Below are 12,174 nucleotides of genomic sequence, written 5' to 3' on the forward strand. Positions count from 1 at the left end.
CCCTGGCTCCTCAAGCACCACCAGCATCTCAAGTGTTTCCAGCTCCAGTGCCTCCAGCATCCTCAGACTTCCCCAGGATCCCTGTCCCCCTTGAGTATCTCCAGCACCCCCAGGGCCTTCAGCATCCCCACCCTCCCTCAGCATCCCTGACTCCACCTTGAGAATCCCCAGGGCCTCAAGAATCCCCAGCCACCTCCAGCATCCCCAGTGCCTCCCTCCTGCAGCATCCCTGGCCACCTTGAACATTCCCAGATCCTTGAACATCCCCAGCACCTCAGCCAGGGGAGGCTACAGGCCAGATCCTGCCCACCACTGCCAGCCCAGGGCTGCTCCACCACTGGGCTCAGCCTCAGATTCCCCTGTTTCCAGCCACAGGGAGCAGAGAGAGCAGCAGCAGGAGCACAGCTGGGGAGAGGGTGTGAGCAGAGACAGACAGAGCTCATCCGCCTGGGCTTTCAAGGTCACAGAGGTGGTGGGAAGAAAAGAAAAGAGACCGAGAAAAAAAAAAAAGTTGACTCACAAACCGCAGGGAATTTTTTGCCTTTTTAGAATACTGGGAAGAGAAAAAATAGCCACAGTTATTCAAAGCATCCAGGATAATAACAGCCTGTTTACTGTTTGCGTGCAAAGATGGCAGGCAGGGAGCACAGCACAGGGAAGAGGAATGAGGAATACGCTGCACTCGCACCGCGGGTCCGACCGCTTGTGCTGAGCCCAGCAAAGCCTGGGAAGTGATCCTGGCTGGGAGGGCAGGAGCTGGGCAGCCCTGGGCCATAACACCTGGATGGTCCTCACCCCCTCTTAAGGAAGGGCTTCAGGAGGACCTGGGACTAGGGAGGATGGGGACGGAGCTCCCAAGCTGTATGATGCCCCATGGCTGGGTAGATGGAACATCCAGGAGGGTGTCACAGCCACCCCATAAATAACAACCCCCTAAAAAACAGCCCCCATCCCTCAGTCCCATCCCTGCCACACAGGTATCTTGGACACTTGGTAGGCATCTCCAGCCACCCCTTCTTAGGGACACGGAAAGTCAGGGGGACAGGGATGCAAAAATTGAGGACACAGATGCAGATATCAAGGACACAGGGAAGCAGAGATCAAGGACACAGGGATGCAGGGTCATGGGAGTGCAAACATCAAGACACCGATGCTCTGCAGGGAGGGGACACTTTGGGGTGGCTCATTCTGCAACGGGATGCAAAGCCCAGTTCAAGGAATTCAGGAAAGGAGTGTTGACCCCCTGGCAGAAGAAAGCACGGTGTGGGGGAGACCCCAACAAGCCCTGGGCACAGAGAGGAGCAGGAGGCCTGGGGGACCCCAGGGAATGGGGTGGAATGAGAGAGAGAGAGGGGGAAGGGAAGGGTTCAGCAGGCCCAGCAGGGACAGCTTCATTCCTGCCAGTCCAATGAGCAAGCTGGGACTTGAGGCGAGAGAAAGCACCTGGTTTGCCCAACTGGTTTGCTGGGAAGCAGCTGCAGGGCTGGCCCACAGCCTTGCCAGACTTCTTACATGAGGATTGGGACTATTTGGAAGGGGAGTGAAATTCCTTTTCTCCGAGGTCCTGATGGGGATTTTTCAGTTTTTAAGAGAGTTTTCCATATGAAGGAGGGTGTGATGAGCTTGTCTTTCTACATCCAAGCTCTAGCATTTGGCAAGTGGGAAAGGAGAGGGGATGCATGAGGAGGGGATGATGAGGAACCAGGGCCAACAAAGGACCCACCAAGATCCAAGGATGCTCCAAGGACCAAGCTCCAACTTTCTCCAAAGAGAAATGAGGAAAAGCCAAAAGCTGCAGAGATGGTGCTATGATGTGGCACTGGGTGGACAAGTTGTGGGGCTTGGTGAACGGCCAAGGACCCCCAAGGAGATCCTTGGCCTTGTCCTGTCCCAGTGTGACCACGGAGGGATCAGACCTTGAACAGCCCCTGGACCAGCTGAGCCATCTTCCTGCTGCTGCCCTGGGACAGGGCGTCTCTCCCAGGGCCACCAAGGTGACAGTGGTGGCACTCAGAGCAGAGCCCACTGGCCCTTTTCCATCTCTCCAGGTCTGTGGATGTGTAGCCCACAGGAGGAGTCACATCCAGGTGACAGCCCAGCCAGCAACTCCTCAGGCAACTCCAGCACCGCCTCCCAGAGCATGGGAACCCAGAGGACAGGAATTGCGAGGACTGAGGACACAGGAATACAGTGACAGAGATACAGGGATGCAGGGCTGTGAGAATGCAGGGTTACAGGGATGTAGAGATCAAGGACATGGGTGCAAGGACACAAGGATACAGGGACACAAGAATGCAAAGATGCAGAGATCAAGGACATGGGGACAAAGAGGGATATAGAGATGCAGGGACAGGAATAAAAGGATCAGGGACATGGAGATACAAGGATCCTGGAGGCTGTGAAAGCCCTGGGGATGGGATCAATGGCCAAGCAGGGAGCAAATCTCCCAACAGGAGCCTGTTCCCCGAATCCCTGGACGTGGAACGCTGCCTGAAAACAGCCAGATCTGCATCCAGATTCTGAAAACAGCCAGATCTGCATCCAGATTCGGGTAAATAAAGCGTGGGGTGTAAGAGCTGCGGAATGCCAGGAATGCTGCTGGCCTTCCCAGGTGGCTGCTGCAGCTCCGGGGCAGCAGAAGCTGAGGGAGGCAGGGCAGGTATGGCCCTGCTCGGCAGCCACGGGGACCCCCGGGCATATTCTCAGCCTCGAGAGCTCCCTATGAGTTCCCACACAGTTCTTCCTGTCACTGGCCCCATCTCAGGGTCCCTTTCAGCCTTTTGCACAGGGGAGAGCTTTTGTTTCTCTGCTTGCAACACCCAGGACAAGCATGGGTGGAAGGAGGAGTCCAGCTCCGAGCTTCTCATTGCTTTGAGTGTTTCTAACCTGCTCCTCAGGGATAGGGACTTGTCCCAGGGCCACAGGAAGCCCCAAATTTTCATTTTTCAGCCACGCTCCTTCCAGATTTCTGAGTGGGAAGGGTAGAGCTGAGCTGGCATCCAGCATTGCTGTCCCAGCAAGATCAGTGATCCTCAGTGGAGCTCTGAAGGTATCCTGCTCATGGAAGTGATGGAATCACCATCTCTAGAAGTTCAAAAACATGTGGATGTGGCATCTGGGGACACGTGTTAGTGGTGGCCTTGGCAGTGCTGGATTAACGGTTGGACTTGGTGATCTTAAAGTGCTTTTCCAACTTAAATGATTCCATGATTACAGGGAGGAGCTGGCAGTGAAGCTGGTTTTTGATGCCATTGTCCCACAGAATCCAAGCTAAACCCCATTGCAGAGACTTGCACAAGAGCTCCTGGTCCCCAGGGATAGCAAGATAACAAAGACGAGCTGCCAGTTATTGCCAAAGGATGCACAAAGGGAAAGTTCAGCCTGACTGGAGATCGCAGAGTACCCAGGGATGCTCCCTGGGAAGCACTAATGACACACCTGTTAAAAATGAAAGTCCAGCAACTGGAGAACTTCTGGTCTTCTGGAAGATCCAGGAGCCAGGCAGGGTGGGAAGGGCTTGGAGGTGGCTGACAAAGCTAGGGAGAGCATGGGGACCAGGGCCAGCCATGCTGGAAATCCTGGCCTTCAGGGAGATCCATGGTGGAGCATTAGGAGAGCAGGAAGGGGTCTTGTGAGGAAGAGGAGGAGGATGCTCCCATCAGGATGGAGTTATGGGAAGCAGAGATCAAGGACACAAAGACGCAGAGATACCAGGATTGAGGACACAGGGATGCAGGAGTCAAGAACACAGGGATGCAGGGATGCAAGGACAGGAAGGAAACTACAACATTTCTAGGCAACTCCATCCTTTCCCCCATGAACAATGAGGGGAATGGGATCCCAATGGGATTTTGGGAAACACAGACATGCTCCTGAGGACTTTTTCCCCTCTCCCAAGCAGCTTCACCCCCAGCCTCCTCCTGGAGAGCTGGAAAGGACATCTGAACCAGGGGGTCACCAGTCCCAGACCCCTTTTCCCTGGCAGAGCCTCCATTTCTCCCCATCTCATGGAAAAAAGAGTATCCAGGGCTCAATATTTGGTTTTTTTTATTAAAATATTGTTATACCAAGTGGAATGCTACAGCAGTCTCAGTATAGGGTGGTGTAACGAAACAGCCAGGTTTACGTTTAAATACTTAAAGATAACTTAAAACGCACAAATGAGAACTGGTCGTCTTTGGCAGGAAAAAAAGTTCACAGCACAAAAAAAATAATTAAAAAGAAATACCAATATTAATATAAAATATATTAAGTCAGGGGGGCTTGGGGTTTTTTTTCCTCTTTCATAAGTTTTTGTTTCTTTTCCACTTTGTAAACAATGCACGAGAACCGAACGCATTTTTTACATGTCTAGGGAGAGAAAAATAAAAAATGCAGTTGGCCAGCAAATGCACATATTGAAAGGAGGAAGAAATAGAGAAAAAAAAAATATATATACATGAAGGGCAATGATAGGAGGGTCTAAGGAGCTGGATGTTGGTGCTGGCTACGGGCAAAGCCAGCTGCCAGTAGCCAGGGGATGCAGCCAGGAGAGGGGTGGCACATGCCACTGCCTCCATCAGCATCCTTGCTTCCCGTGGAGCCCTTCGCCTCTGGATTCTCTTCCACCTTTCATTCCCTCCATGATCGTGTTTTGTTTCACCATCACCCCGTCACGAACCCCAGAGAAAGGATGCAGGTGATGGAAGTTTGGGGCTCCTAGCACTCAGCTTGGCCACATGGATCCAGGTGGCCGATGGGACCCATGGAGGACAAGGATCCCCCCTCCCAGCTCTGCCCTCATGCAGAGACACCAGCTTGTGGGAACAGTTAGGGCAAACAGAGAGGGATTTTCCTGTCAGAGGCCAAGCTCCTGGGTGGGTGCAGATGGCCAAGACCCAGAGGTGGGAGCTGGGATGCAGATGGAGCCAAGATGAGGATGGAGCTGACGAGGTGTATTTCTAAGCTGCCACCGCAGGGTCCCCAGGGTCCAGCACGCCCCGCGCAGCCAGGGACCCGTGTGGACACTGAGGGGGGACAGGGACCCTCCCACGCATGGGGGGTCACTGCTGAGACCAGCCGCGGGGACACTGCTGAGCTCCAGGCTCAGTCTCCCCTTCCCACAGGCTTCTCCATCCCGAGGTGCTGGCAGGAAGGGCAGAGGGGCTGGCATGCAGCCCAGAGGGGCCTTAAATCAGGATCTCCACCGTATCAGACAGGTCCGGGGCTCTGGCAGTGGCCAGGCTCTCTGCAGGGGAAGAAGGGAATTACTGGGATTCACAGGGATTCAACCCCCACCCCCAACTCAACTGGGGCCCTTAAAATGCCTTAAAAAATCACCAACGCTCAGGCAGAGCCCACCTTGGGAACTCTAAGCTCCTATCCCATGTCATGCTGGGGGACTCACCCAGCACTCCAGTGCCCTCACTCTGCCTGCTGCTCCCGGCCCCGTCCGTCTGTGTGCTGCCATCCTTGCTGCCATGCTTGGAGTGGGAGGGCAAGGGAAGGGCAGCAGGAACTCCTGTTCCTTCGGCACTGGCTTTGCCTGCTGGAGGAGACACTATTAGAGATTCAAGGCAAGGGATTCAAGAGTCCAAGGCCAGGCTGGACAGGGCTTGGAGCAACCTAGTGTAGTGGAAAGTGTCCCTACCCATGGCAGGAGGGCAGAATGAGATGGGCTTTAAGGTCCTTTCCAACCCAAACCATTCCCTGATTCTACAATTCTGTGATTGCTGGTTCCTCTGCTGGTCCTGGAGAAATTCCCCCTCCCCAAGCTCTACAATTTCAAAACCACAGGGGAAATTGCTGGCAGGCAGGTGTCTACATTTACCTGTGCTGCCTCGAGAGCTGCCCTCGGCGGAGCGGTCGCTCTGTCCAGCCCCTGGCCAGCTCGGGGTGGCCGAGGCAGCAAAGATGGAGGGCACGGATTTGGCCGGCCTCAGGGAGCCCTGCAGGGCTTTACTGGGGTCCCTCCGTGAGCGCTGCTGCAGCACCTTGATGACAGCATCCTTCTCCAGGATTTGGGCATGGAGGGCTTTTAACCTGGAGAGGAGAAGAGGCAGAAGCTGGGAGAGGAGCCGGATGGGGAGAGGAGGATGCAGGCACTGCCTGACCAGACCACAGCACAGGTTGGATGGGGGCAAAATTCCTCCAGCGACGTGGGAGTACCTGTTCTCCATCTCCTGGTGCTTATGGCTGGCCAGGAGAAGGTCCTCGTTGAAGCTGCTGTTGGGGGAATGCCGCGGGGAGTGGCTGATGAGGGTGGTGTCCCGCTGGGCAGCCGCTGTGGCCGCAGCGTCCATGGCGAACTGCCTCATGGTGCACTCCTCCAGGTACTTCTGCTCCCACTTGGTCATGTCGGCCTCCAACGCCAGGATCTTCTCCTCCTTCTCCCTCAGCTGCTCCGACAGCGTGTGGGCGCTCAGCTCTGGTGTCCCCCCGCCCGCGGTGCCCACTTGCCTCTGCAGCAGCCCAAGAAACAGCCCAAAATGAGAGTGAGGTGCTGAGAGGATGCAGCACCTGCCATTGCCTCACTGTCACCCACCACAGGTCACGGGCACCCACCTGCTGAGCCCGCAGCATCTTCAGCTCCTGCTCCAGGCGGGTGCGGAGCCGCAGCTCCAGCTGCTCCCGCTTCTCACAGGCGGCCTGGAGCTGCCCCAGGGCTGCCTGCAGCCGCTCCACCTTCTCCACATAGGCTCGTTTCTTCCGGAGCTCAGACTCGGCCTTGGCCACCCGCGCCTGGGCACTGCCCAGCGCCTGCTCCAGCAGCTCTGCTCGCCGCCGCTGGTCCTCGTTGGCACTGCGCAGCAGGGACACCTCCCGCTCCAGCTTCTCCTTCTCCTGCTGGTGCTCATAGTCTGAAAGAGAACCCCCCCAAATCTCAGAGGTTCTGCTTCCCTAAGGCTGGCCCATGAAGCTCTGCAGGGGTTCTTTCCTCTCAAAAATCTGACCATGCCACCCTTCCTCTGAAATCGTCTACCACATGGGGGCCAGGGGCAGCCCAGGCACTTGGGCAGATGGACAAAAGGCTCCGCCTGCCACATTCCAGCCTAAATGTTGGCTTGGGAAGGGTGAAACCTGCCTGGTATGAATCCAGCCACCTTACGGAAGGGGATGCAATTCCTCACACTAATACCATGTCTCTCTGCTAAAAAAACGATTTAGGTATATTTTCCCAAAAAAAACAGTGCAGGCTGGGACAGCTGAGAGGTGTGGGAGGGAGGAGGGAGAGAATGGCCAGGCTGGCGTGGGGCAGGAGTGCTGGCTTGGTGCTGGAAGAGCCAGCACAGCGTCAGGAATGTGGGGAATGCGGGTCATACTGTAGGTCGGCGGGCCAGGATTAATGGCTCGAGTCCAGCGCCAAAAGCTGCTCCATCCTCCCTGGGGAAAGGCGAGAGCTGCTGCCCACCACCCGCCTCCTCCCCCTCCAGCTGAGCCCCGCTGTCCCACTCACAGATGCCACAGGCAACTAGACAGGGACGGGTGTCCCCTGGGACTTACTCTGCGCCAGGAGTTTGGCCACGCTGCCCTGATTGCTCTCCTGGCTTTCCTGGGCCTTGCTGGCCAGCTGCTTGTTCGCCAATTCCAACCGCTCTGGTCCAAAACAATTAAACCCAATTAAGATTTAAATATGAGATTTTGGTTGGAGGAAGTAGGAAAAGCCTTCTTTCCCATGGAAACACCCATGGGACATAGAGCGCCCACAGGGATGGGGACATGGATGGGATCCCTCACCTTTCAGGTCCCGGTTGAAGTCCTGGAGCCGCCTCATCTCACTGTCTCTCTTGTTCCTCATGGCTTTCTCCAAGGCTTCCCTCTTGGAAGACGCTTTCACGAGGTTTTCATAATCCTCCGAGATACGCTGGATCTCGCTCTCCAGCTGGGGTGGAGGAAGGGACAGGCCATAGTTAGATATTCATGGAATGAGGAAAGAAAAGGGAGACGCCACCAATGCTGCCAGAGGAGCTCAGCACACGGGACCCCACAAAATGACTCCCAGAACTTGCTTTAGGGGGGAAACTGAGTTTTCCTGCCTTTTTTCTTGTGGAAGAGGTTCTCTGCAGATTTTGGCTCTGCTGTAGCCCAGCTACGGGGAACAGCCACCCCTTGTACTTCGCCACACAAAGGGCTTTCTGTGGCAGTCAGGATGGGGGAGACAGGCAGAGGGAGGGGTTCACCGGAGAATGGGCTCCTTCTCCCCAACCCCGGCTGCCGCACCGCAGCTGCTCCAAGGGGAACAACCAGCCAGAGGGAGGAGGAGAAGAGATTAAAACACTAAAGGGGGTGAATTTTCACAGCAGCTGGTTGAGTGTCCCCCCTGAGGCAGGGAGGGATGCGGGGCTGCCACCATCCCCTCACCTTCTGGATGCGGTTCGCCTTCTCAGCACAGTTCTCCAGCTCCCACCGCAGCTTCTCGCTCTCCCGCTGCAGCCTCTCGTTCTCCCGCAGCACTGCATCCGCCCGGGCCAAGCGGCTCCCAGCCGACACTGCCTGGGCGCTCACCAGGGCCTCCACACCCGCCGGACCCAGTGTGCCTGGGCACAGCGGCAGGAACGCGGCCGGGACAGGGGTGGGCAGCACCCTGTGGGGAGGGAGGGAGGGACAAGGGGTGGTCAAGGTTTGGGGGAACAGGAGAGCCAACTGCAAGTCCAGCACAGAACCATGGACTCGTTCAAGTTGGAAAAGACCTCCAAGATTGTCAACGGCAACCACTGGCAACCCACCAACTGCTGCAAACCCACGGGCTAAGAGCGTGTTGGTGCCTCTGGGTCACCCCAAAGGAGAAGGGAGGCTCTGGGAAGTGCCTATCCTGCTTTTTGGAGGTGGGAAGCACTTGCTTTCTAACCACAAATCCCATCTGGCAGGGATGCCTTGATCTGACCCCTCCAGGACCTGGCCAGTGGGCCTGGATGGGCTCCCAGGCCCCCCTATTCCTGGAAATGTTGCAGACAGCCCCACATAGGATACACCTTGGAAGCCAGCAGTGTTGCCCCTTTTCCTTGTTTTCTGGTCAAAGCAAGGGCTCCTGGCACAGCTCCTCACTGCCAAACTATGTATTCGTCCTCTCTGTATTCAGAGGATCCAGCCTAGCCCAGCCGCCCCTCATGCCACTGCCCTGAGTGCCTTGCCATCCCGCCTGGAATCCCCTGGGCAGGGTGGCTGTGCGTGGCCCAGCCTTGCTCCGTTCCCCCATGGGCTGCTCGCCAAGGGCCCACATTCCTGCAGGATGATATAGGAGAGAGGAAGAATAAATACATCTTCCTCACGGTTCCCCTTCCCCTCTTTGTTCCCTGGAAGGAGAAGGTTTTCCTGTTGGAGATGCTATCGCACTCTGCCTGGATAGGTCAGCAGAGCTGGGAGCAGTGTATCCTCCCATCGAGCTCCAATTCCCTTCTTCCCATCATGTTCCACAGTGGAAGAGGTTGTTTCTAGGCCCTCCTCAAATTCTAAGCGATGCCCAGCCCCCCAGACCTCTCTGTGTCCATCTCATAGTCAACCTGGGGCTTTGCCAGAGGCATCAAGTTGCCCAAAGGACCACGGATCACCCGGCACCAGCCCAGGTTCTGCTCGACAGCAATCCCAGCAGCAAACTGGTGTTACATGGACATTCCCAGCTCAGGACCATGGGGTGGCATTCCACAGAACAGGGAGCACATTTGCCTTCCACCCTTCCCCATGCCTTTTCCACATTTAGCTGTTTCCTGAGCTGGTTCCAGCTCCTAAATTACCCCCAAATTCCTCCTGGTGCACAGGGAGGGGGAAGGGTCTGCAGAGGCAGTGGGATTTTCATCACCAGTTGGAAGAACCCAACCGTGCTGGGGGAACTGGGGAGAAGAACGGAGCAGATCCCCATAGGCTGAGCTGATGAGGAGGAGAGTGGCTGCCCCAGGCTCCCCACTGCTCTCTGCATCCCACAAATTCCAAGCGTCCATCCTTGGACATTCCTGGCAGACATCCAAAAGCATGTTCCAGGGGCCGCAGTTTACCTGATTTCGGGATGCTGGAATTCAGGACCTTCCCGGGAGCAGGGGCGGGGCTCGGCCAGGTAAGCGTCCTGGGAAGGGATGACGTAGGGATACTCCGGGGGAGGTCCCCGCGGCTCCGTGCCCTCGGGGTGCTGCCCGCGCAGGGCGCCGAGCTGGTGGTGCCGGGAGAGCTGCGGGAAGCTGTGAGAAGCGCTGATGGGGCTCTGCGCCTTGGCCCCGTTCCGCTCCAGCGACATCCGCATGAGCCGCTCGCTAAGGGACCGCACGTGGCCGTGCTTCAGCTCCTTCAGCCCCTCATCGGCGCGCCGGACCCCGCTCTCGGCCCCGCGCGGGGGGTTTTCCCCACGAATCCCGGCGCCGGCTGCTCCCCGCTGCGAGGCGTAGAACTGGGAATGCGCCTTGGCCTCCTCGTAGGTGGGGAGCTCCTCGCCCTTGGGCGGGCAGAGCCGATAGACGCTGTTCTCCAAGTAGACGTGGTCGGAGTGGTGCTCCTGGCCCTGAGGCTCCTGCCGCGTGGATTGCTGCACCATCTGGCTCTCCTCGGGGCTGAGGCTCTCCAGGGAGGAGCGGGGGCTCCCGGCCCCGCCGCCACGCAGGGCCTGCTGTTGGATGGCCAGCAGCGTGCGGTTCTCCGTGAGGTTCCCAAAGCGCAGCTGCTCCTGGATCAGCCGATGCAGGACCGTCCCGTTCGAGTCCTCTGCCGTCCTCATGTCCGTCTGCGCCGGCGGCAGAGCCACGTTTCCAGCTGACAGGGACGTCCCGGGGGACCTCAGCAGCAACTGGGATACCTGTGAGAGGGAAAACCGGGATTGTTGGGAAGCAGCCGGGGCAGGACACGGCGCGGATCCTGATGGACGTGGGATTGTTTGCTAGGAATCTGGCCGGGACGTGCTAGAGGGGTGGGAGCCCGTGGCGGCGGTGGGAGCGCAGAGCAGCCTCCGCGGTGGGGTGGCTGAGGACTGGTGCTCTCAGTGCTCCCATGGCCGGATCTGGGACCGGGACTGGGGCCAGTTCGGGAGTTAGGGCTGACTCCAGGGCTGGATCCCCCGGATCTGGGACCAGCGCTGGCCCAGGAATGGGGGAAGTGGCCGCACGGGACCAGCCACGGAGCCACCGGGAGGCGAGGAGGACACCCCACATACCCCTGCGGACACAGGACATGGAGGTCCCGGACCTGCGAGGGATGTCCCAATCTCGGGCAGGGTTCTGGTCCTGGGGGCTCCTGGGATTCCTCCCGGATCTTCCGGTGCCTGGGGGCATCACGGTGCCTAGGGGGGACCCCAGTGCTGGGGGGAATCCTTTTTCCGGGGGCTCTAGATGCCGGCTGGGGTCCCGATCCCGGGTGGGTGGCTCTCGGTGCCGGGAGGGGTCTCGGTCCCGGTTGGGGGGGCTCCCGGTCCCAGAGGGTGTCCTGGTCCCGGGGAGGACGGTCCCGGTGCCGGGGGGCGTCCTTTTACTGGGAGAGATCTTGGTCCCGGGGAGGATCCCAGCTGGGGGGTTTCCGGTGCCGGAGGGAGTCTCAGTCTCAGTTAGGGTAATCCCAGTCCGGGGCGGAGGGGCTCCCGATTCCGATTGCTGAGTGCCGGTCCCGAGGGGGTCCCCTCCAGTCCCGGGGAGTCCCACTCCCGGTCGGGTGATTCCCGGTGCCCGGGGGTCCCGGTCCCGATCGGGGGGGATCCTGGTCCAGGGGAGGTGTCTCGATCTCGGCTGGGGGGTTCCCTGTGCAGTGGGGCGTCCTTTTTCCGGGGGTATCTAGATGCGGGGAGGGGGTCGCGGCCTGGTTCGGGGGGTTCCCGGTGCCGAGGGGGGGTCCCGGCGGTGGCACTCACCGGAGCATGGCGGAGCGGAGCGTTGCTGCGGCGGCTCTGGACGTCCCGGAGCCGCGGGGGCCGGGCCAGGCGCTGCTATGCCCGGAATGCGGGGCCGGGCCCGCCCCGCTCCGCCCCGGGGCCGCCGCGGGCGCAGGGACCGGCCGGGCGCGGAGTGGCAGCTGCGGGGCGGGGGGACGGCTCTGCCCGCCAGCTGTCCCGGGCCGTAAATCTGCCCCGGCCTTTTGTCTGCGCGGCCAGGCAACCCCAAACCTGCCGCCCCATCTGCTCTGCCCCCCTCTGCGGGTCCCCCTTCCTTACAGCCCCCCCGCCTTCCCTCTCTCCTCCTCCTCGCATTCTCCTCCCTCGTGTCTCTATCCTTCAACCCCCCTCCTCGC

The 12,174-nt window shown here is 58.7% G+C and overlaps 1 protein-coding gene across 2 annotated transcripts; it reads right to left on the minus strand.

Annotated features, from left to right (window-relative positions):
* Nucleotides 1-4,030: 4,030 nt before the first annotated feature.
* AMOTL2 (angiomotin like 2) lies at nt 4,031-11,845 on the minus strand. Of its 2 annotated transcripts, none has more exons than XM_027878271.1 (10): nt 11,798-11,845; nt 9,969-10,756; nt 8,341-8,563; nt 7,717-7,861; nt 7,483-7,575; nt 6,544-6,839; nt 6,148-6,440; nt 5,810-6,021; nt 5,387-5,524; nt 4,031-5,227 (listed from the first exon to the last, which is right to left on the minus strand). In XM_027878271.1, exons 2-10 carry the CDS (start codon nt 10,676-10,678, stop codon nt 5,169-5,171), a joined length of 2,169 nt encoding a protein of 722 aa, XP_027734072.1. In that variant the 5' UTR covers nt 10,679-10,756; nt 11,798-11,845; the 3' UTR covers nt 4,031-5,168. The 2 variants fall into 2 exon arrangements, with proteins under 2 accessions (XP_027734072.1, XP_027734071.1); XM_027878270.1 differs by having other exon boundaries at nt 5,387-5,527.
* Between the last annotated feature and the right edge of the window lie 329 nt (nt 11,846-12,174).

Source organism: Empidonax traillii, unplaced genomic scaffold (genome assembly GCF_003031625.1).
Source record: "Empidonax traillii isolate 1590-97213 ecotype Southwest subspecies unplaced genomic scaffold, ASM303162v1 scaffold40:size2234952, whole genome shotgun sequence".
In the NCBI taxonomy this organism is placed as follows: domain Eukaryota; kingdom Metazoa; phylum Chordata; class Aves; order Passeriformes; family Tyrannidae; genus Empidonax; species Empidonax traillii.